General features: G+C 45.8%; 5 protein-coding genes across 7 annotated transcripts; 4 read left to right on the top strand and 1 right to left on the bottom strand.

Moving 5' to 3' along the window:
- The first annotated feature begins 572 nt into the window (after nucleotides 1-572).
- Nucleotides 573-6,394, top strand: LOC122767741 (haloacid dehalogenase-like hydrolase domain-containing 5). Of its 2 annotated transcripts, none has more exons than XM_044023201.1 (9): nucleotides 573-688; nucleotides 936-1,127; nucleotides 1,200-1,312; nucleotides 1,724-1,817; nucleotides 1,990-2,020; nucleotides 4,648-4,822; nucleotides 4,900-5,076; nucleotides 5,171-5,345; nucleotides 6,058-6,394. In XM_044023201.1, exons 1-9 carry the CDS (start codon nucleotides 635-637, stop codon nucleotides 6,265-6,267), a joined length of 1,221 nt encoding a protein of 406 aa, XP_043879136.1. In that variant the 5' UTR covers nucleotides 573-634; the 3' UTR covers nucleotides 6,268-6,394. The 2 variants fall into 2 exon arrangements, with proteins under 2 accessions (XP_043879136.1, XP_043879135.1); XM_044023200.1 differs by having other exon boundaries at nucleotides 933-1,127.
- Nucleotides 6,395-6,956: 562 nt separating this feature from the next.
- pcif1 (phosphorylated CTD interacting factor 1) lies at nucleotides 6,957-14,489 on the top strand. 2 transcript variants are annotated; one of them, XM_044024677.1, is made up of 16 exons: nucleotides 6,957-7,072; nucleotides 9,095-9,249; nucleotides 9,391-9,515; nucleotides 9,591-9,716; nucleotides 10,261-10,394; nucleotides 10,470-10,624; nucleotides 10,697-10,844; nucleotides 10,931-11,014; nucleotides 11,560-11,659; nucleotides 11,744-11,906; nucleotides 12,122-12,291; nucleotides 12,383-12,469; nucleotides 12,558-12,742; nucleotides 12,842-12,935; nucleotides 13,011-13,186; nucleotides 13,275-14,489. In XM_044024677.1, the coding sequence occupies exons 2-16, from the start codon at nucleotides 9,123-9,125 to the stop codon at nucleotides 13,585-13,587; spliced, it is 2,187 nt and encodes a 728-aa protein (XP_043880612.1). In that variant the 5' UTR covers nucleotides 6,957-7,072; nucleotides 9,095-9,122; the 3' UTR covers nucleotides 13,588-14,489. The 2 variants fall into 2 exon arrangements, with proteins under 2 accessions (XP_043880612.1, XP_043880611.1); XM_044024676.1 differs by having other exon boundaries at nucleotides 9,091-9,249.
- Nucleotides 14,490-15,819: 1,330 nt separating this feature from the next.
- Nucleotides 15,820-18,902, top strand: LOC122768470 (deoxynucleotidyltransferase terminal-interacting protein 1). Its single transcript, XM_044024513.1, has 13 exons — nucleotides 15,820-16,175; nucleotides 16,268-16,338; nucleotides 16,424-16,520; nucleotides 16,609-16,707; nucleotides 16,785-16,844; nucleotides 16,922-16,978; nucleotides 17,060-17,118; nucleotides 17,706-17,748; nucleotides 17,874-17,932; nucleotides 18,053-18,113; nucleotides 18,369-18,440; nucleotides 18,522-18,577; nucleotides 18,660-18,902. The coding sequence occupies exons 1-13, from the start codon at nucleotides 16,098-16,100 to the stop codon at nucleotides 18,766-18,768; spliced, it is 921 nt and encodes a 306-aa protein (XP_043880448.1). The 5' UTR covers nucleotides 15,820-16,097; the 3' UTR covers nucleotides 18,769-18,902.
- A 68-nt stretch (nucleotides 18,903-18,970) lies between these two features.
- polr2j (RNA polymerase II subunit J) lies at nucleotides 18,971-20,058 on the bottom strand. Its single transcript, XM_044024514.1, has 3 exons — nucleotides 19,808-20,058; nucleotides 19,349-19,457; nucleotides 18,971-19,144 (listed from the first exon to the last, which is right to left on the bottom strand). The coding sequence occupies exons 1-3, from the start codon at nucleotides 19,948-19,950 to the stop codon at nucleotides 19,043-19,045; spliced, it is 354 nt and encodes a 117-aa protein (XP_043880449.1). The 5' UTR covers nucleotides 19,951-20,058; the 3' UTR covers nucleotides 18,971-19,042.
- Nucleotides 20,059-20,416: 358 nt separating this feature from the next.
- On the top strand, nucleotides 20,417-23,761 carry ube2c (ubiquitin-conjugating enzyme E2C). The gene is made up of 7 exons (XM_044024515.1): nucleotides 20,417-20,529; nucleotides 20,930-21,039; nucleotides 21,163-21,190; nucleotides 21,293-21,379; nucleotides 21,615-21,819; nucleotides 22,819-22,878; nucleotides 23,637-23,761. The coding sequence occupies exons 2-7, from the start codon at nucleotides 20,930-20,932 to the stop codon at nucleotides 23,672-23,674; spliced, it is 528 nt and encodes a 175-aa protein (XP_043880450.1). The 5' UTR covers nucleotides 20,417-20,529; the 3' UTR covers nucleotides 23,675-23,761.
- The last annotated feature ends 329 nt before the right edge of the window (nucleotides 23,762-24,090 follow it).

Below are 24,090 nucleotides of genomic sequence, written 5' to 3'. Positions count from 1 at the left end.
TCTCCTCTCTCACACACACACACTTGCTCTCTCTCTCTTGATGCTCACTCCACACATACACACACACAGTCCCTGCACACGCTCTCTCTCTGTCTCTCTCTCTCTCTCTCACACACACACACAGCTGATTGGTTGATTGGTGTCAGCTGCTGTCGTGTCATGTGTTCAGCTGATTAACAACTGAATGCTGCATGTGATGATGTCATCATGTGACAGGAAACTCAAGTCAGCCACAACTCATCTGTGTGTGTGTTTGTGTGTGTCTGACAGAGTGTGTGTGTCTGTGTGTTTTATTTCTTCTCCAGATCAAATGAAAGTAGACTGTTCACAGTTATAAGACACAGGAGGACAGATGGACACACAGAAGGACAGGTGGACGGACCATGTCACCAGACCACGCCCACTCAGCTTGTTATTATACACAGTGAGAAATATGGCACTGCTGTAGCTCCTCCCCTCGATGATGTCACAGCTGTGTCTGTATAAATGAACAGCAGAAACACTAACTGTGTGTGTAAGAGATAGAGTGTGTGTGTAAGAGAGAGAGTGTGTGTGAAAGAGAGAGAGAGAGCGTGTGTGTAAGAGAGAGAGTGTGTGTGTAAAAGAGAGAGAAAGTGTGTTAGCGACTGTCGTCATGTTTTTTCGAGGAATTTTACACAAGACACTTCGACACATGTCAACCTCACAGGTCAGTGTGTGTGTGTGTGTTGTTTCTTTGTGTGTCTTATAACTAACTTATAACTTCTGTGTGTGTTGTTTCTTTTTTGTTGTGTGTTGCTTCTGTGTGTGTTGTTTCTTTATGTGTCTGTGTGTGTGCGTGTTGTTTCTTTATGTGTTGTGTGTTTGTGTGTTGTTTCTTTGTTGTTGTATGTGTAATCAGATTACTTTCCTCTCATTAGTTACTCATTAGTCAGATTTATCTTTTGTCTCAGCAGACCGGCATCCTCTTTGATGTGGACGGCGTCCTGCTTCGTGGACGCTCGGTCATTCCCGCCGCTCAGCGAGCGCTACGGAAGCTTCTGGACCCAAACAACAACTTCCTGTTTCCTGTCGTCTTTGTCACCAACGCAGGAAGTTGTCAGAGACACCAAAAAGCCCAGCAGCTGTCTCACCTGCTTGATGTCCAGGTAGGACAGGTGGAGGACACATTTGTTTTGATTGGACGGACCCTGACATGTGACCTCTCTCTCTCATTGTAGATCGCCCCAGAGCAGGTGGTTCTTTCCCACAGTCCTTTGCAAATGCTGAAGACGTTTCATGATAAATGCGTCCTTGTGTCGGGACAAGGTCCAGTGGTGGACATCGCTAACACGTATCCTTTAAAACACACATCATTAATTAAGTATTTAATTAATTCATTCATTATTTAATTCATTCGTTCATTATCTATTTCATTCGTTCATTATTTTATTGATTAATTAATTAATTCATTCATTTCTTCATTCATTATTTCTTTCATTATTCAGGTAATTCATTCATTCATTCATTATTTAATTAAATAATAATGAATGAATTAAATAATTAATTAATACATTCATTATTTCTTTCATTCATTAATTCATTATGTCATTCATTCATTATTTCTTTCATTCATTCATGTATTCCTTCTTTCATTCATTAATTATTTCTTTCTTTCATTATTTAATTCATTCATTCATTCATTCATGTTGATTCCATCACTGTTCATGTTTTCATATTATTCTTAACCACTCACACACATCAGTTTAGGTTTTAAAAAGGTGGTGACCATTGAGCAGCTCAGAGAACATCGCCCCCTGCTGGACATGGTGGATCATAATAGGAGGCCAACACTTCCTGTGAGCACTGCTCTCATTTAGTATCGTTAGCTGCAGTCTTTAGCTCTTAGCTGCTGTTAGCTGCAGTCTTTAGTTGTTAGCTGCAGACGTCAGTGACGTGGTTGATGGTGTTTGTTTTTTTTTTAAATTGTGACGACGTCAGTGTTTGATTCACCTGTTTGTTCTGTTTCAGTCGACTCTGCAAACGCTTCCAAAAATACAAGGTAACTACACAACCTCTAAACTACACAACCTCTAAACTACCCAACAACCACTAAACTACACAACAACCTCTAAACTTCACAACAACCTCTAAACTTCACAACAACCTCTAAACTACAAAACAACCTCTAAACTATACAACAATCTCTAACTCTACACAACCATCTCTAACCCTACACAACAACCACTAAACTACACAACAACCACTAAACTACACAAAAACTTCACAACAACCACTAAACTACACAACAACCTAACAACCTCTAAACTACACAGCAACCTCTTAACTACACAACATCCTCTAAACTACACAGCAACCTCTTAACTACACAACAACCTCTAAACTATACAACAACCACTAAATTACACAACAACCTCTAAACTACACAGCAACCTCTTAACTACACAACAACCTCTAAACTACACAGCAACCTCTAAACTACACATTAACCTCTTAACTACACAACAACCACTAAACTACACAACAACCTCTAAACTACACAACAGCCACTAAACTACACAACAACTACTAAACTACAGAATAACCTCTAAACTACACAATAACCACTAAACTACACAACAGCCACTAACTACATAACAACCACTAAACTACACAACAACCTCTAAACTACAGAACAACCTCTAAACTACACAATAACCACTAAACTAAACAACAGCCACTAAACTACACAACAACCACTAAACTGCAGAACAACCTCTAAACTACACAACAACCACTTAACTACACAACAATCTCTAACCCTACACAACAACCACTAAACTACACAACAACCACCAAACTACACATCTAAACTACACAACAACCACTAACACAACCACTAAACTACACAACAACATCTTAACTACACAACAACATCTTAACTATACAACAACCGCTAAACTACACAACAACCTCTAAACTTCACAACCACTAAACTACACAACCACCTCTAAACTACACAACAACCCTAAACTTCACAACCACTAAACACACAACCACCTCTAAACTACAACAACCACTAAACTACACAACATCCTCTGAACTACACAACAACCACTAAACTACACAACAACCTCTAAACTACACAACCACTAAACTACACAACATCCTCTGAACTACACAACAACCTCTTAACTACACAACAACCTCTAAACTACACAACAGCAGTTGTGGAACCTGGGGTCATTGGGTGTTTCGGGTCTTTCAACATCATACACCCTCACCCAGGCGACCCTTGGGTGATCAAGGCCAAACGTGTGGACCCACAGATCGCCCCTCTTGATCCACAGCCATCTAGAGGCCTTCTCAGCTGCCTCTGTGGTGGATTTGATGGCCTTTCTCTGGCGTGCACCTGTGATGCCAAGCAGGCTGCAAAGCCTCTACAGCCCACCTTTATTGACACATACACACGTCACAGCCGTCTGCGGCACTCCTCCACTAAGTCGGCTACTTGGCACACTTTCTCTCGTTAGTCTAGTCCATGCGCTCGTCCCAGGGAACTGTCAGCTCCATTAGGACCACCTGTTTTAGTGAATCTGAGAACAGAACTATGTCTGGTCTCAGGGTGGTTTCGACAATGTGTTTTGGGAATCTGAGCTGCTTCCCCTGGTCGGCCTTCATCTGCCAATCTGGTGCGGTTCCAAGGGGTCCCACTGCCCCCCTTGGCTGGGGTTTAGGCTTCCCACCTACTCTGACAAAAGCTTGCTGGTCGGAGAGGCTTGTTCTGGGTGATGCTGGTGAAGAGTGGTGAAGGTTTTTGCTATCACCTTCAGCACCTGGTCGTGGTGCCAAGTGTAGCGTCCTTCTCCCAGGGCTTTTGGGCAGGATATGCTAGAGCATATCCTCATCACATAGCCTGGGAGACTTTCGGGTCACTGGATTCCCTGTACTGCAGCACCTCTCTTGCACAGGTAACCATAAACTCCTCATTCAGGGTGCTAATGGGGAGCTTCAGCCTGTTGTTCTGCCCCTACAGAGCAATGCTGCTCAGGCTTCGCGGCAGGCCAAGTCATCTACAGAGGTGATGACTGATCCTCCTCTCGAAGCCCTCTACTGCTGTTATTGGGAACTTGTACACAAGCAGGGGCCACAGAATCCTGGGGAGAACACCGTGCTGGTAAATCCAAGCCTTGAATTTACCAGGCAGACCCGACTCGTCCACTGCTGTCAGCCATGCCTCAATGGATGCAGCATCCTTCAGGGTGCAATCAAAGGTCTTGCTGAGGCTCTTGATGGGTTTCTCGTGACCGATGGAATCTGGGTGCTGTCCAGAGAGAAGCAGAACTTCTGCTTCTGTCAGTCACTTTCACTCTCTTGATCACTAGGGACCTGGATTTTGCAGGCTTGAAACACATCCAAGACCAAGTGTTGAGCTTCTAGCCCTGAAGGATCCAGCGGCACCCTGGCACTGACATTGTTGTAACTTAACGGTCAGGTCATCTATAAGGGGTCTGATGGGGGGCTGGCGGACTCCAGACTTTGTGAGCGGACCTCTGCACTCGACTTCAGCTGACTTGACCAGCATATTCATGGCCAAGAGGATCCTAACACAACCACATCTAAACTACACAACAAAAACTACTGTTTTGGGTTGCCTGCGTTTTGTTGACGACTTTGGCGTTGCCATAGCAATCATACTGTTCGGGGAGCCAATCAGATGGGAGACCAACCTGCAGCTGTTGATTGACGTGCTCTTGACCAATGGGAGTCCTGGTTGTGAGTACGACACTCAGCCGTCGACTCAGCTGCCGGTTCTCGCCTGTAACATGGACCTGATGTGGATGGCCGAGGCCCCGTCTCCACGGTAAACCACACCACGACACATTTGTCTGTTAACAGAACTGATTCTGTGTTGAAGTTGACTGTGTGGTGTTGTTGTAGGTTTGGTCACGGGATGTTCTTGCTATGTCTGGAGTCCGTCTACAGGAAGCTGACGGGTCGTGAGCTGCAGTACCAGGCGCTGCTGGGAAAACCCAGTCTGCTCACGTACCAGTACGCAGAACACCTGCTGCGTCAGCAGAACCACAACCGCACCATCACAACCATCTATGCCATTGGGTAAACATGAACCCACCTGTGTGTAACCATGGCAACACTGTCATTAACCCACCTGTGTGTAACCAAAGTAACCAAACATGTCCCTGTGGTGCAGTGATAACCTGATGACAGACGTCTACGGTGCTAACCTGTACAACCGTCACTTGGCTCAGCAGCGTGCTGACACCGTCACCACCAGGTTGGTTGCCCAGGGAACGGGCAGTCAGGTGACCGTCGCTCAGCCGGAGGAGGAGCTGACGTCGACGGCTGCTCAGTGTCGATCCATACTGGTGTGTACTGGTATCTTTAAAGCAACACTACGTAAAATTTAGACTGTAATAAAACAACTGTCCTCCATCTTTGACACTGTCCTGTCAGTGATGTGTCTGTCTCTCATGTGTCTATCATGTGACTGTCTCTCATGTGACTGTCTCTCATGTGTCTGTCTCTCATGTGACTGTCTCTCATGTGTTTCATGTGTCTATCTCTCATGTGTCTGTCATGTGTCTGTCTCTCATGTTTCTCATGTGTCTGTCTGTCATGTCACTGTCTCTCATGTGTCTGTTTGTCATGTGACTGTTTCTCATGTGTCTGTTTGTCATGTGACTGTCTCAGTCTCCTCAGGTGTATCATGTCGCTCATGTGCTCTTCTCACTGTCCTCTGGTGTCTCTCATGTGCCTGTCTCACTGTCCTCAGGTTTCTGTCTCACATGTGTCTGTCTCACTGTCCTCAGGTGTCTCACATGCACCTGTCTCACTGTCCTCAGGTGTCTGTCTCTCATGTGCCTGTCTCACTGTCCTCAGGTGTCTCTCATGTGCCTGTCTCACTGTCCTTAGGTGTCTCACATGTGCCTGTCTCACTGTCTTCAGATGTCTATCATGTGCCTGTCTCACTGTCCTCAGGTGTCTCACATGTGCCTGTCTCACTGTCCTCAGGTGTCTATCATGTGCCTGTCTCACTGTCCTCAGGTGTCTATTATGTGCCTGTCTCACTATCCTCAGGTGTGCACAGGTGTCTTTAACCCTCGCTCTCCGCTGCTGAGCGACAGGATCAGCCTTGTGTCAGAGACTGTGTTCCATGGTCACAGAGACCTTGTCCTGGAGCCAGATCTGGTGGAACCGAGTCATGTGGTAGTGGATGTGGAGGCAGCCGTGGACCTGCTGCTGCAGGGAGAGGCCTCTCTCCGACCTCTGACCCTCTTTGATATATAGATTGAATTGAACGTATAATATCCTTTAACTGAATAATAAACGTGTGAAACTTATAACAAAGATCATAAAACTAACATTTATTTCACTCATGTATGAAAATGTTCTTTAATAAAGTTTCTTTTCCACATCTACTTCAAATGTTATTAAGTCACATGACCTTTGACCTTTTGATGCTGTGCTTTAATATCTCTGAATTTAAGGAGCTCATTCAAAGTTGTGGATGAAATTAGGAACTTTAATTTCAGACATTAGAAAATGTTTGAGTCATAAAACTAAAGCAAAAGAAACATATTTGAAAAACAGAGTAGTGGAAGAGAACCGCTGCTCTGAAAATAATCAAACATAATAATATTGAAAGTACAGAAACAGTGCAGAAGAAAATCTAAACATAAGGACGCTGGACTTTTGTGTCTTTTATACGCAGAGTACAAAAATGTCCCTAGTCTTGTGTGATGATGTAATAATGATGATGATTATGATGAATAACTGATACATTTCCTTTGATTTATTGTGTTTGTGTGTCACGTTTTTCCTCTTGTTCATTGATGTGTTTTCTTTTAAAACAAATAAACAAACCATGTCAAAATACAACGTGCTTCTTTGTTTTGATTCAAACACAGATGACCTTCTCAAAATGGCGGAGGGAAGAGGACACTGGAGAACCGGAAGCCGTAAATCCGCTGCGCGTGCGCACTGGCTCAGCCCGGGACCCTGTAAAGATGTCTGAGCAGGCGGGGAGGGAGCGGAGCGGAGCACCCGAAATAAGCGCACAGAACCTCAACTGTCCGGAATTAAATCGGTGAAGGTAAGAACACGCGGCCCGCAGAGCCGAACCGACAGAACCCAGGTGCGGCGGAAGGTCCCGGGCTGCCGGTAAACCGGGTTTGTGGCGCGCAGAGAGTCTGCTTTCGTAGAGCGGAGACGAAATGTTGTGCAGGACGCTCTGCGCTGTGGCAGGGGCGTGTCCGCCATCTTGTGAGAGAAGTGGCGGCTAAACAGCAGCTGTTGTCTCGTGCGGGCGCGTGAAATGGCCGTTAACGGCGGAGTGAACGGCGTCTCGATTGACGGTGCGTGGGTTTAAACCACTGTAGTGCAGTTTGAGTCCGTGTAGCATCGACACCGAGCGCTGCCGAGCTCGAGAGTGAAGCCCGGGCTCCGGAGGAGCAGTCGCAGCCTTTTGTTGCTCCCCTCCTCCCCCTCTTTCCCCCTCTTCCCTCCCTCTTTCCTTCGTGTTTGTTGGAGGAGCTATCAGTGCGCATGCGTGTAACCATGGCGCTCTTCTGCTGGAGAGACATTTAGAACACAAACTCGCACGCGACGAATCCGCTTTGGTCGATAATCCGAACTTTGTTGAAACTGAGACGAGAATGAGTTTTACTCTGGTCTTTGTCACGTGTCAGTGTGAGACCGTGTCAAGTCCTGTTTACACCCAACGACCCGGGTTTACGTGTTTGGGTGTGTGGTCACTGTGGTGAATATGAGGATAAACAGTAGGTGTCGCTAAAGTCACCACAGAAGAATGCAAATAAAGAGCTGTTTGGTCTGTTAATGCTGAGTTAACTTTGAGTTAACTCTTACTGAGAGAGAGTTTAGGTTTACTGAGACAGTTTAAGGTTACTGAGAGAGTTTAAGTTTTAGTTTAAAGGGGACATATTATACCCTATTTCTCCAAATTAAAGGATGAAGCACCATAGCAGTTCAATAACCCTGCCAAAACCGCCCCTTTCAGAATGCTCGGTTTTGTGCATGGTCCCTTTACATGCAAACGCACACCCACTTCTGATTTGTCCTTTTTACTGCTCTCACTCAGCTCCTGTTCCATTCCTCTCCCCCTCCCTCCACTAGTTCTCTGACAATATCAACATGGCAGCGTGCGTGGAAAACAGCGAGAGTGCCGTCACAGGAAGAGACGTCCAACACAAGGATCAAGCCGAACACTGCCGAACTGTAGATCAGTTAAAAAGACTTAGGGACAGCACCGCTGATCGCCACCGGCGAGCATCGAGCTTCATAAACTGCTGCTGTATGTGACTGTATCAGACTGAGTCTGTGCTCCGGTCATGGAGGACGCACTGAACAAATATTTTTAGTTAGGACGTGTCAGAATGGTCAGTTATGAGCTCTATGTGACCTTTTCTTAACAATGTGTGTGTTTGTACGTCGGTGAAATACAGTCACTGACTAAATACGGCGACCGTTGGCCGCAGTCTGATGTGAAGTGGTGCGAACACACGTTTGCTTACTTTATCCGGCACATTAGCTTCATATATAAAATCCTCTGTAAAACACTGTGCTCCACTGTGCAGCCACCAACAGCACACTTGTCCCTCCGCGTTGACATAATACCGCTCTTCCTCCCTCACCTGCACTTGCATTTTATAAGGACAAGGTGGAGCTAAGGTGGAGCTCTCCAAGTAAACTTACTGGTGGGGTGGTAACATTCGTGGTGAAATGCGCATGCTGCCGTCATAATGTGCGGAGTATTCTTTTTTCACACTTTGGCAACTGGTAGGGCCTCAGAGTCCCAAATATAAGTATTAAAATGATTAAAAAGTTGATATTGCATAATATGTCCCCTTTAAGTTTAGTGAGACAGTTTAAGTTTACTGAGAGTGTTTAAGTTTACTGAGACAGTTTAAGTTTACTTAGAGAGTTTACCATGGTGATGATGTAATGGAGTAACATTTATGAATCTCTAGTTTAAATTGACCTGTCATCAATGATCAGTCAAACATTCACAGGGATCAATCATGGAAGAGTCATTATTCACTCAATAATTCACCTTTTCTCAACCTCACGTCTGTGACATCACTTCTTGTTCAGGCAGATCCATGTCATTCTGACGAGCAGCGGAAATGTCCAGTGACAGCCAGGGATCGGTGAAGGGGGAGGCAGCCATGATTCTGTCTCCCTCCGGCTCCGCCTCCTCTCAGGGCCCACCCCCATCTCCATCTGCAATCGCCAAACCACCTGAGCTTCCAGGTACACCTGTGTGTCTTTCTCTGACCTGTGTGTCTCACCTGTGTGTCTTTCTCTGACCTGTGTGTCTCACCTGTGCGTCTTTCTCTGACCTGTGTGTCTCACTTGTCTGTCTTTCTCTGAACTGTGTGTTACCTGTCTCAGACGAACTGGTCCAGGCGGGCTGGTCTAAGTGCTGGTCTCGGAGGGAGAACCGTCCGTATTATTTCAACAGATTCACCAATCAGAGCCTGTGGGAGGTCCCAGTGCTGGGTCAACATGATGTCATTGTGAGTCATTGTCACCTGACATCACTTCCTGTTTGGACATGTGTCTGTGTCTCTGACATGTCTGTCTGTGTACAGTCAGATCCTTTAGGTCTGAACGCTGCTCCTGCAGAGGGTGGAGACAACAACCATGGCAATGGACAGAGGAAGAGGCGGAGCTCTGAGGAGCAGGGGGTGGGGCCTAACAGCCTCAAAAGAACAAAGGTAATTGAAAGCGAACCCTAACTTGGTAAAACATAAAGATACAAAGTGACGTCAGATAAAGTGTGGATGTTAATGTCAAAACCAGGTGACTGGAGTATAGATTATAGATTATGGCAGACCTGGGCAGTATTTATGCTGCTCATGCTGCACCATCTTTTGCGACCGGTGGCGCTTACCTGTTCCCCGCGCCCCCTAAAAATGTCGGCTCATGTTAAAAAAAGTTGACTCTGAGTGCTGCGTTTTCAACAAGACCTGACAGTTGAATGTTAGTGTCCAGAGGTCAAAGGTCAAGCCGTGTGCTTCGTCTGTGGTACACAAGTCGCTGTGCTTAACATTTACAAATCAAAACCAAAACACCAAACAAATCAAATCAAACCAAACACAAGGAGAAAGATGAAGATTCAATCAAATCTGTTTGTTTGTTTTTATAAAGACATACAGAATTAATTCAGCCCATTTGTCCTCAACAATATTGTATGTTTCTCATGTCGCCCCCTTATGGATTATGGATTGTTATGGATTATGGGAAACTATCTGTTTTCAGGTGGAACCCACCACACCCATCTCTCCCAGCACACCTGGGCTCAAACCCTGGAGCTCTGCCCCTGAAGACAAACAAACGCAATCAGCCACACCCACAACCCCGAGTCCAGCCCCCGCCCCCTACAGACCGTCAGTGTGAGTGTTGAAGCCACACCCCTGCTCGTCAGCACGCACGCTCTGTGCAGTATTACAGTTGTGGTTGTGTTTCAGGATCTACTGGGATCTGGACATTCAGACCAACGCTGTGATCCGAGAACACGCCCCCGCCAACCTCCTGCCCCCCCACCCTGAGATCGAACTGCAGAGGGCGCAACTGGTCACCAAGCTGAGGCAACACTACCACGAGCTGTGTTACCAGAGAGAAGGTACACACACACACACACACACACACACAGAGTCCTCTGACCTGTCTGTCTCTGACCTGTCTGTCTGATCAGGTATTGATCCTCCCCGTGAGTCGTTCAACCGTTGGTTACTGGAGAGGAAAGTGATTGACAAAGGTCACGACCCTTTACTGCCCAGTGACTGTGAGCCTGTCATTTCCCCGTCCATGTTCAGGGAAGTGATGAACGACATCCCCATCAGGTACCTACCTGTCTGTCTGTGTGTGTGTGTCTCTCTCTCTCTCACACCGGTCTGACTGACCTGTCTGTCTCTCTGTGTGTCCTCAGACTGTCTCGTATTAAGTATAAGGAGGAGGCCCGGAAGCTTCTCTTCAAATATGCTGAAGCTGCAAAGAAGATGATTGACTCCAGGTAGGTCGTAGGTTATAGGTCATAGGACGTAGGTTATAGGTCATAGGATGTAGGTCAGGGGTGCTCAGTACGTCGACCGTGATCTACCAGTCGATCGCAAAGGTAGTGTGGGTAGATTACATAAGATTAAAAAAAATAGACGTCAGCCTATCATCCATTCCATCATTTGATTGATATACAGGGCAGCCAGTCAGATGACATCTGACTTGTTCTGACACTTGGGTCACTGTGCATGCGCAAACAACGGTGCTAAGTGCAGCAGCAGAACTAACAAGATAGCTAGCGAGTGACCTCCAATTTTTAGCCCTTGGTTTCTTCTCTTAAACTTAAGAAAGAGTATGAAAATTAGTGGAGCTGGACCAAGTAAAAAGACAAAAACTTATCACTTTCATATGGAATGGGAGGAGGACTTTGTATGACCTATGACCCCTGATGTAGGTCATAGGTCATTGAAATGCACGACAGAAACATTTTCAACAAATCAAAGTAAATAAGACAAAACAAACGTGTGTGTGTGTGATAATTTTGACCTTTGACCTGTACAGGAACGCCAGTCCAGAGAGCAGGAAGGTGGTGAAGTGGAACGCTGAGGACACAATGAGCTGGCTGCGCCGAGATCACTCCGCCAGTAAAGAGGACTACATGGTAACGACCTTTGACCTTTGACCCTGACATTGCTGCTGACATGTGACTTGATATGCAGAAGTGTGTGTGTGTGTGTGTGTGTAGGACCGGCTGGAACACCTGAGGCAGCAGTGTGGTCCTCACGTCACTGCAGTCGCCAAAGACTCAGTGGAAGGAATCTGCTCCAAGATTTACCAACTGTCAGCAGAATACAGCCGCCGCCTGAGACACACCCACCTTAGCCTGCTGCAGGACCCACCCCCTACAGGTGAACACACACACAAGCACCTGAGCCTGCTGCAGGACCCGCCTCCTTCAGGTGAACACACACACACCTGAGCCTGCTGCAGGACCTGCCCCCTACAGGTGAACACACACACATGTGTGTGTGCAGAGGCGTGTCCGCCGCCGCAGCAGCCCTGCTTGTCTACTGTTACCCCGTGCATCTGTCTCTCTCTCACCTGTCTGTCTCTCTGTGTGCAGAGGCATGTCCGTCGCCGCAGCAGCCCCGCCTCGTCTACTGTTACCCCGTGCGTCTGTCTGTCTCGTCGCCGCCGCTCCCTCGTGTCGAGCTGCACTTTGAGAACGACGTGGCGTGTCTGCGCTTCAGAGGAGAGATGGTCAAAGTGAACAGAGGTCACTTCAGCAAACTGGTGAGTGTGTCTCTGTCACCATGACAACACCCCCTCCCTCAACACCCTCCCCCTGACCGGTGTGTGTGTGTGTGTGTGTGTGTGTCTACAGGAGCTCCTGTACAGGTACAGCTGTATCGACGACCCTCGCTTTGAGAAGTTTCTGTCCAGAGTCTGGTGCCTGCTGAAGAGATACCAGGTCAGCTGACTCTGTCCACCAATCAGCTTGTACCTGAGCTCATGTGACACTGGTACCACTCACTTTGTGTGTGTGTGTTTGCGTGCAGGAGATGTTTGGCAGTGGTGCTACTGAAGGGACAGGCCTGCAGGGGGCGCTCCCTGTGACGGTGTTTGAGGCGCTGAATCGACAGTTTGCTGTTTCCTTTGAGTGTTTCGCTTCGCCGCTCAACTGCTACTTCAAACAGTTTTGCTCCGCCTTCCCAGACATCGATGGCTTCTTTGGATCCAGAGGGTGAGACGGCTTTGCTGAAACGTCAGGGGGCGGGGCCTGTGATGAATCACATGATGGGCCTGTGTCCTCAGCAGTCACTGTGTGTGTGTGTTTTTTCAGGCCCTTCCTGTCCTTTGCTCCGGTCAGCGGCTCGTTTGAAGCCAACCCACCATTCTGTGAGGAGCTGATGGACGCCATGGTGACACACTTTGAGGTCAGTGACCCCTCTGTGCTGGTCAGACCTGGTCTGTGCTGGTCCAGTTGTGCTCACTGTGGTCTGTCTCATCAGGAACTGTTGGACCAGTCGTCGGAGCCTTTGTCCTTCATCATCTTTGTTCCTGAGTGGCGTGACCCCGTGACCCCAGCTCTGACCCGCATGGAAGGAAGTCGTTTCCTCCGTCATCAGCTGAACGTCCCGGCCTACGAACACGAGTATCGCTCTGGAAGTCAGCACGTTTGCAAAAGGTACTAATACGACACAGTACTGTGCTGTGATGTGTAGTCCCTGTGCTGTGATGTGATGTACTTTGATACTGTGTTCCTGTGTTCACAGAGAGGAGATGTATTACCGTGCTGCCCACGGCACGGCCGTCCTCTTCCTTCAGAACAACGCAGGTTTTACGAAGTGGGCTCCGACTCCAGAGCGTCTGGCCGAGCTGACGGCGGCATTCCGCCCGTCCTCACTCCGGACCTCCTCCTTGTCCTCTCCTGGCCCCGCCCACATCTCTCCTGAGAACAAAGACTCCACCACAAAGACCTGTGATAGGACGCAGAGCAGCGTGATGTCACCAGAGATTCATGACGGCAACAACAACAACAACAACAACAGTGGCAGCAGTCCTCAAGACAAGATGGCCGCTGTGTAGGGAGGCGGAGCTTGTAGTGTGACAGGGCAGTTTTTGTTTCACTCGTTACTTTGCTCTGGTCGTCATCTTGTCTGTTCAGATTGTTCCTCACCAGCACCTGTAGCCCCTCCCACTTCTCCTGCAACACGCCCACCTCTCTGTTCTTCACTCTGATTCGTCCTGACTCTCCTGGACTCTTCTGATTGGTCGGGGCTCTGTCATCACTGCATCTGGAGCCTCAGGTATGTTTGCAGAGTAAAGAGGGAGGAGCTCCAGCAATAAAGACCTCTTCACTCTGACATCACAGAGGATTTGTGATTGGTTGATAAGGCAGCTATCCAGTGACGTCCTGCTCTCAGGCCCCACCTCCTCATGGCTTGGCCAATAAGTGCTATTGCTTCTGCAGAGGTGCACTGTGGGAAAGGGGGTATTCAGCAGACAAGAGGAGGTGGAGCATCCACAGAGAGGTGGGAGTGGGTGGAGTTAGAATGTTGACTGACAGACGTTTTCCAGTCGCCCCAAAGTGCCACCACTTCCTGGAGGCGGGACCAGTGATGGCTCATGTGATTGGCCGTCTGTAGATAGTGTACAGTGATGTCCTTATCTTTGTCTGTTTTTTTTATTTCAATAATTTAACTTTTTTTTAAAGAGAAGCTTCGTTTGAACTAAACCAAAGGGTCGAAGGTCAAAAGTTTAACTGTAGAAAAGCTGTTTTTATCTCTGCATGAACACAAAGAAGACAAACTGCAGACAAACGCTGTCTCCATGACAACTGTCGGTAAACATCTGTAACCCTGTTTGTCTCCAGTTTGTTGGTGGTTCACTGGTAACCATGACAATGTCTCAACTGCAGAATGTAAATAAACAATATGTCCTTCGTCTGCAGGTGAACTGCAGCTTAGTAAAATATATTCAACCAGTGACAGATGTCCGACTGTTCTGTTCTGACTGTTCTCCAGCTGTTCTGACTGTCCTGTTCTCTGACTGTGCTGTTCTTCTGAATGTTCTGACTGTTCTCTGGCTGTTCTGACTGTTCTCCAGCTGTTCAGACTCTCATTAAACCTTTCTTTTGATCAGGAAATGTCTTGAGATGGAGGGAGAACGTGACCACAATGAGCAGCAGAAATAAGATATTTGACATCTTTTCATTCTGATCTGACACTGAACCTCACATTCTTCTGGAATTTAACTTGGAGAGAGAGAGAGGGGTGTGTCTCATTTCCGGGTGTGGATCCTGTGAAGTGTGCAGCCGATGGAGGAGGCAGACAGACAGATGTCCAGTGACAGAACTCACCGGTTTCTCCTCTTCCATTAAATCTGTCCGTCTGTAACCAAGAGGCTCAACAATGCCCTCTACTGTTCAAAGTCCTCAGAGACCGTTGATGACATATTATGCAAAATCAACTTTTTAACCATTTTAATACTTATATTTGGGACTCTGGAGGCCCTACCAGTCGCCAAAGTGTGGAAAAAGAATACTCTGTCCTTTTTTCGTGGTCCCCCTTAGTGTAAGTATAGGCGATAAAACATGCGATGTTGAATTCCCTGCGCTTATGACGGCATCATGCGCATTTCACCGCGAATGTTACCGCCCCACCAGTAAATTTACTTCGAGAGCTCCACCTTGTCCCTGCGAGAGTGCAGGCGAGGGAGGAAGAGCGGTATTATGTCAACATGGAGGGACAAGTGTGCTGTTGGTGGCTGCACAGTGGGGTGAACGTATTTCACCGACAAATCAGAAACCCCCTGGAAGAAGTGGGTGTGTGTTTGCCTGTAAAGGGACCATGCACAAAACCGAGTGTTCTGAAAAGGGCAGGTTTAGCAGGGTTATTGAACTACTATGGTGCTTCATCCTTATGGTATTTTGACCAAAACATGTCACAGACATGTTCACTAGGACACCAGAACTATTTTAATTGGGGAAATAGGGTATAATTTGTCTCCTTTAAGCTCTAATCAGACAAAACATCCCATAAATCTGCTCTATTTATACAGATGTGATGTAAAATAAACACCTTCAAAATAAAGTTTATGTTTAAACACAGTTGTAGAAGAATTTAATGATTTTTGTGTCAGTTATTAGTTTTGTGATGCAGTTAATATGTTTTTGTACTCCTGTGTTTGTGTACTCCTGTTTTCCTGTGTTTGTGTATTTGTGTACTCCTGTGTTTTTGTACTCCCGTATTGTAGTCCAACTTCTTGAGGCCCGGATGTCACAATGGAAACATGGAACTTACTTTTGTGTTCCTGTGCTTTTATTTTGAAACACCCGGATGGTTCAGCTACGGCGGAAACAAAGCCACCGAACATCCGTGGAAACACGTCGAACGGTTTGAGTAAATTTTCGATGATCGGATTATTAACAATCATCCAACACTGTTCGTGTGTGTGTGTGTGTGTGTTTCTGCTAAAATTACGTCACTCTTCATCACATCGGTGTTAGCTCCTGTTGCTGTTAGCCTAGCCAAGCTCAGTCGCGTTAGCAGGGTTTTGCCCGGTCCCGCGTGTTCGGTACCAGAACCGTGTGAACCATGGGAGCCCACCGCAGTGAGGGGGGCAGGGACTGGTTGCAGCAGGACGGACAGGAGCAGGAGCGAGGACCCGGAGCGGTAAGAACCATCAGCTTAGCTTAACTTTCCGCTAACCGGATGTTGTTGATGACGGTGCTTCTGAACGTGACGAGGTTCTGTGTGTGTCACAGAACCCGTGGAACATGATGATCAAACACAGACAGATCCACAGACGCGGACGTCGCTCTCACATGACCGTCAGGTCAGAACCAGTTCAAACCGGTTCATATTTAAACTGGTTTACTTCAATTTACACTCTGTGTGTGTGTGTGTGTGTGTGTGTGCAGTTACACAGATCCTCAGATGTCCATGGACTTGTTGAGGGCGGTGCTTCAGCCCAGCTTTAATGATGACATCATGGCTGTGTTCAGGAAGTACCAGAAAGTAAGAGGTCATTTTATTTCTGAGCAGGTGTGAACAGGTGTGAACAGGTGTGAACAGGTGTGAGCAGGTGTCTTGTGTGTGTTGTCAGTTCTTTGAAAAAGCAGCACAGAATGTGAAAGAAAATGTGGGTGATGACGTTCAGACCGATCAGCTGATCAAAGACACCTGCCGGAACGTTCTGGAACATGTAAGTTCTTCTGTACTGTTTTCTGACCTCTGACCTTGTTATGTGACCTCTGACCTCATCTGTCTCTTCATCACCAGGCTAAACAGCTGTTTCCAGAGGGCGATGTAAAGAAGTCGGGGCCAGAGATGACCATCAAGGTTTGGTTCTGAACACTGACTTATCAGATAATCATGTCCTGGTTCTGACCCTGATCCTGGTTTTCTGGTTCTGACAGAGGTCCAGACCTATTGATGAAGACTACATTCAGAGAGGAAGTCCGCTCCTCAAGAAGGTACGCTGACCTCTGATGTACAGACAGACAGACAGACAGACAGACACCTGACTTCTATACGTTTTGTCTTTCTGTCCTCAGAGAAAGACTCGTCCTGCTGCGTCGCTTGCTTCCTCTGATCGACCTCTGACCTTTTCTCAGTGAGTATTCGATGATGACATCATCCTCACTGTCTCTGTAAAGACACATGGAGATGAACTGTGACATATTTAATACCGTCATTTCCGGACTATTAAGCACACCTAAATATAAGCCGCACGTCGCTGCACATCTACAAGCTGCAGGGTCCTACATATGAACACATGAACACAGGCTTTAATGAAAGACAGTGCCTGTAACACGACTTGTAACAGAAATAAGTAATTACCAGTAAACAGTAGCCGACCAAGAAAGTCATTGGTCACTGTCTTCCTCCTCCTGCACTGAAGTCACCTCCTGCATTTTCACGTTCATCTGGAGGCTCGTGCTGTCCTCTTCAACAGTCCAGGGTCCTCACAGTCCAGAGTTCTCACAGTCCAGAGTCCTCACAGTCCAGGGTCCTCACAGTCCAGTCCTCACAGTCCAGAGTCGGGTTAAATGTCAAGTTGAATCTTCAGTTACCAAAGTTTGATTTCTTGTCTTTGCTGCGGCGACACTGTGACCTTTGTGTGGTACTAACTGTGTGTGTGTGTGTGTGTGTGTGTGTGTGTGTGTGTGTGTGTGTGTGTGTGTGTGTGTGTGTGTTCAGAGCAAAGCCGAAGCCTGAGCCAGTGAAGAGGGAAGGGCCAAAGGTGTGTCACAGGTCACTTCCCTTCATGTCTGTGAATTAGCTTTCACTCCACCTGAGCTCACTTGTATGTATGTATGTATGTATGTATGTGTGTGTTGTGTGTGTGTGTGTGTGTGTGTGTTGCAGTGGGATCCCTCCAGACTCAGTGACAGCAGTACATTTGTTCTCGGCTCCAGAGCAAACAAGTGAGTTGAACATAATCATGTGATCATAATGTGACAATAACACATGAAGAAAGAGTCTCTGTGTCTGTGTGTGTGATTGTGTTTCTGTTGACCTCTACAACCTCTGTGATGTCACTGTAGGGCTCTGGGAATGGGCGGGACCAGAGGACGGATTTACATCAAACACGCTGACCTCTTCAAGGTAACCCTGACGACGATATCCCATATTCGTCACGTTTATATTTCTGGATTAAAGATGAACCAGGTGTATTTGACCTTTGACCTGATCAACCTATATGTTGTGAGTTCTATTGTAAACATTTAAGGGACATTATTTGTACTTTTAGGATGTTTTTGATGATTAAGACTTTGACCATCCTGTCCTCTCAGGAGACAGATTGAGACACAGCGACAGTCATGTGATCTTTATTAAACTGTTGACCTGTGTGTGTCTCAGTACGCTGCAGATGCAAAGGACAAACAGTGGTTAGCAGAGCGTCACCACATGAGGGCAACAGGAGGAAAAATGGTGAGTCTCTTTTTTTTTTTTATATCATGAGTCATGCGTTTGATGTCATGACAACAGTTAGTGTTACTGTGTGTGTTTCAGGCATACCTGCTGATTGAAGACGACATCCAGGATCTGTCTCACAGTGATGAGTATAAGTGAGTGTGACATCACCTGTCTCCATGGTAACCCCTCCCCACAGTAACCATGGTAACTGTGTATGTGTGTGTGTGTGTGTAGAGACTGTCCAGATGTCAAGATGGATGAGATGAAGCCATTCACTGTTCCTTCTTGGATGGTGGAGAAGATGAAGAGAGCTATGGAGGCACAGAGAGATGCTGACCTGTGACCCCGCCCCTAATGTCCCCATCATGTCTTCTGATTGGTTCCTCATGTTTGTTTTTCACCATTTAAAAAAATATATATATTAAAAATTGTCTGACACAAAGATGCTTGTTTGACATCTGTTCAACCGGGTCAGACCGGGAAACTGTTTTAAATGTAAAAGCATTGCACCTGTGGACTCATGAACAGGTCTCACACACACACAGTAGAATGTGGCATCAGACTTTATTTCTCAAAATACACAAGCAGGAAGTGATAACATAGAGGGTGGAGCCAGGTCACTCGATTCCTTCTTGTTTGTCTTTGATGGCGACTCTGAAGCGTTCCTCCAGCAGAGACAACTCGCTGATCAGATCTGTGATGGCGTTTGTAAATGCTTCCTGTCGAAGAAACAACACCATGTCAAAATAAAAGCCCCATTAAAAAAAGTTGACAAAAACGCCACATTGTTTTTCTCTCTCGGAGTTTCATCTGATAATCAAGTTAATAATTATGGAGAAGTCATGACATCATTATGTAACGTGTCATGTTATTTTATGGAGTGTGTGTGTTTCCTGTGGACTGTTGTCTGGTGTGTGTGTTACCTGTGGACTGTAGTCTGGTGTAGTCTGGACTCTGATGACGATCTTATGTTCCAGTGGATGAGGAACTTTGTAACCAGCAAAGAGAACCTGAGGATCCTTTAACAGCTGACTAAGACATACACACACACACACACACAATTTAATTTACAATTTAAAACGTTAAAACAAATAATCACCGGCGATCATCAACTACTTCCGTTCACGACTCAATGAACCTTTCACAGGCAAAGTTGTGTTAGCATGCTGTTAGCTATGTGCTTGTGTTAGCTCGCTCGGATGATGTTGCCCACAGTGTTAGCTCGGTGTGTTAGCAGAGTATTAGCTTGCTGTTAGCCTCTTACGCTCGGATGATGTTGCCCAGCGTGTTAGCTCGCTATTAGCCTCTTACGCTCGGATGACGTTGCCCACAGTGTTAATTCGGTGTGTTAGCAGAGTGTTAGCTCGCTATTAGCCTCTTACGCTCGGATGATGTTGCCCACAGTGTGATCTTCTTTGTTCAGTGTAAACAGACACGCGTTTGGAACCTTCGTGTCTTTGCTAATGCTAATCTTCTTCTCTCCTTCAAACAGCAGAAAAGACTCGAAGGCGGGAGGCGCGTTCATCTTCTCCGAGCGCGAGGCGAGCTGACCGGCGAGCTGACCGGAAACACCCCTTCACAATAAAACGTCCACCTCCTGCTGTTCTTCTTCCCAGTCTGACAGTGCGCCCCCTCCCGGGGACAGAACTGTTGTCTTCAGTGACGTCACACACCTACGCGTGTCCCTCGTGTTTCTGTCCTGTGTGTCTCTTCATAAAATAAAATATGTAATATAAATATATCGAAATAAAATCTCAAATACAATGACAGTGAGCGATAATTAAAGTGACTCAGCATCATGTTCACGTGACAGATCAAAGCGACTGTTGTCATGACATCAAAGATACATGGACACAGACAGAAGTCGTTTTCACGATGTGACGTCACTTCACACAGTCCAGTCAGTCTCGTCCGCTCCGACCAATCACAGCGCGGTTTTCTCAGTGCTCGCCTCGTCATTGGTCAGGACGAAGTGGTTTGTTTTTAAAAGTCAGGCGCTGATTGGCTGCAGCAGAGAAGCGGCCTCCGTTTAAACAAGGGGGCGGGAGTTTTCAGAGCGCGACACCAGAGACACCAGAGACAGCAAAGACAGCAAAGACACACGGTGAGTCCGCAGCTGCCTTTAACCGCTCTATAACCCGGTTCAGCTCAGTAATGACTGCTTCACAGTAAACAGGCAAACAACGAAGCTAATGTTTGGTTAGCACTGAGCTAAAGCAGTTCTTATGGCGGTGGCTAGTGATAGGGGCTAACGTTAGCCGCTAACGTTGAGAGGCTGTGTTCCGCTCTGTCGCTACCTACCTGTCTGTCTCTGACCCGTCTGTCTCTCTGACCTGTCTGTCTCTGACCTGTCTGTCTCTCTGACCTCGCTGTCTCTGACCCGTCTGCATCTGACTTGTCTGTCTCTAACTGTCTTTGACCTATCTATCTCTAATTTGTCTCTGACCTGTCGGTCTCTAATCTGTCTCTCACCCGTCGGTCTCTCTCACCTGTCTGTCTCTCAGATGGCTTCCTCTCAGAACATGGATCCAGCAGCAGCAACTTCGTCGTCTTCGGTCTCTCTGAAAGGAAATGAGACAAATGGCAGTGCAGCCAGAGGCTCAGTGTCCAAACGGTGAGAGACCTCAGTCCAGACCTCAGTCCAGAACCAGTCAAATTATTATCCAATAAAATGTTACTGACAGCATTTTTTTATATGAAGTCTAATTGTTAATAATGTGTGTGTGTGTGTGTGTAGTCTGCAGCAGGAGCTCATGACTCTGATGGTAAGATTATCCTTTTTTTTTTAAATTAATCTCTTTCATATAATTTTCAAATAAACATTTTGTGTATTCTGTGTGTATGGGACCTGTCTGTCTGTCTCTCAGATGTCAGGTGATAAAGGGATCTCAGCATTTCCAGAATCAGATAATCTTTTTAAATGGATTGGAACCATTGATGGACCTCAGGGGACAGTATGTACACACACACACACACGGGTGACAACACAAAGTAAACTGTCCTGGAGAGCACCAATCACCATGACAACACTTGTTTTTCTGGTTCTTCAATATACTGACAGCTGTTAGCTTAGCTATTAGCGCCAAATATATGGAGTAAATAATTTTTGTGTATTTTTGGAAAAATGTAGTTGTGTTCAGATTTATATGAAGTAGTTTCTGATGATCGGTCTGCCTGTCTGTGTGTCAGGTGTACGATGGCTTGAGGTTCCGCCTCTCTCTGGATTTTCCTGCTGGTTATCCATATCAGGCTCCTCGTGTAAAGTTTGTGACTCCGTGTTTTCATCCTAACGTGGACGAGCAGGGCTTCATCTGCCTGGACATCCTGAAGGACAAGTGGTCGGCTCTGTACGACGTCCGCTCCATCCTGCTGTCAGTGCAGAGCCTGCTGGGAGGTAAGTTCCACTTCACCTGCTGCAACACTTAATCTTGACACTGCAACTTTCCATGAGGTGGGTCCAAGTGCAGAAGGAGATGGTGCAGGGGAGGGGCTAAGGTAAGTGCTAGGACAGAAGATGCTCATGGAAGAGCTGGGTTTTCAAGAGCGTCTTAAAGACAGACGGGGACGCTATGTGTTCTGTTAGCACTCAGTAGATCGTTCCACCAGCGTGGAACCACACCTGACAAGTATGTTGTCCTGTGTGTCTCTGGTGTTGGCACCGCCAGACCATAATCCTCTGAACAAAGGTGTCAAGGGCTAACATGAGCCTTTAGGAGAGCAGACCCACGAAGACCTTTGTAGGCCAGAGGGGGGACATGAAGACCAGCCATGCTCTGGACCATCTGTAGTGGTTTCACAGCACAGGTCAGGAGGCCTGTAGCAGGGTTGGCATGGCGTTATATTATTGAACCATAAATTGTAAATGGAATAGTTGTTTTTAATCATCATGAAAGTACGTCATGTTAATATTTTCCTGGACAATAATATGTAAACTCGCTGAGTGACAGTGATCAGTGAATGGAAGAAAACAACAATACATGTAAACTAATCTTCACATTTTAACCTGTGATGACGTCATTATACTTTTCACTATCATTTATTTATAAATCCGTGGTTTAAAGCCTGAAGCAAACGTGCCGTCAGTATTCATGAAATCCACTTACGCATGTCAGTAGCGTACTCCCATCATGCCTTTAACCGTTCATGGACACACCGGGCTAGTCGTTCACAGAGCCCAGAGGCATTATGGGAGTAACACGACTGTTCATGCTCTGTGGGCTGCACAGCCTGCAAATAAACAAGGAAGCAACGGAGCCAAAGGGGCGGAGCTACATCCGTGGCTGGAGTCTGTCAGTTAGATATACGCTGGTTTGTCATGTGTCTGTTAACAGGTCGTCCATCATGACACCAGGTGAGTGAGTGAGAGATGAAAGGTTGTTGTTTTTGTCCTCAGAACCCAACAACGAGAGTCCACTGAACACGAATGCAGCAGAACTGTGGGACGATCAACAAGGTGTGTGTGTGGTGCAGAGTTTAAGTAGCGTTTCCACTACCTAGTGTGTATGTATTAACGTGTGTGTGTGTATATATGTGTATGTAAGTGTGTGTGTGTATGTGTATATATATATATGTATATATGTGTATATGTATGTATATGTGTATATATATATATATATATATATATATATATGTGTATGTATGTATGTATGTATGTATGTATGTGTATATATGTTTATATATATGTGTATATATGTTTATATATATATGTTTATATGTATATATATGTATGTGTATATGTATATATGTATGTATATATGTAGATATGTATATGTGTATATGTAGATATGTATATATGTATGTATGTATGTGTGTGTATATATATGTGTGTGTATGTATATATATGTATATATGTGTATATATGTGTATATATATGTATGTGTATATATATGTGTATATATAATGTGTGTATATATATGTATATATAATGTATGTATATATATATGTATATATGTGTATATATATGTATATATATATGTGTGTGTGTGTGTGTGTCTCACTCAGTCGTGCAGCAATGACTCCGCCCACATTAAGTCAGTACTTTTTTGTAGTGGAGATTCAACCTGTATGGAGTCAAGCTGGTGGAAATACGCCATTAGTGAGCGTTAAATCAGAAGTGTACTTCCTGTTGTCACAGCATCATAGCTCAATAATAATAATAATAACAAGAATAATAATAATAATAATAACCGTGTGTGTGTGTGTGTTTTTCAGCTTTTAAGGCTCATCTACACTCGACCTTCCAGAAGTGAATCTTCTTCTTCTCCTTCTTCTTCTCCTTTTCTTCTTTGTCGTCTGTTTGTAAAATATTTTTATGTTCAATAAAGTTCTTAATTCAACAGACTATGTGTTGATTGACAGGTCAGCTGATCAGTGATTGTATTTAAGTTACGACATAATTATAAAAGGATTTAGTCGTCACTGCGGTTTTGTTAAAGCATCTTTACATAAACTTCAAAGCAGTCTGATCAAATGCCGTTTCCAAGCTTTTGGAAAGTCTCCAAACACCACTAAAGTTTTTTTTGTATGGTTTTATTCTCTATTTATTATCTATATTATATCTATTATTATCATTCCAAAAACACAAAGTCGCCAGATTTATTTCAAGTCAGCAATTTTTAAACACACAACTTCGAGCAGTGAACAGTACCACAGCCAGACCTGCCCT

The sequence above is a fragment of the Solea senegalensis genome, linkage group LG4 (assembly GCF_019176455.1).
Source record: "Solea senegalensis isolate Sse05_10M linkage group LG4, IFAPA_SoseM_1, whole genome shotgun sequence".
Taxonomy (NCBI): domain Eukaryota; kingdom Metazoa; phylum Chordata; class Actinopteri; order Pleuronectiformes; family Soleidae; genus Solea; species Solea senegalensis.
Note: the sequence above shows the minus strand (reverse complement) of the source record. Positions and strands in the feature narration are given on the sequence as shown.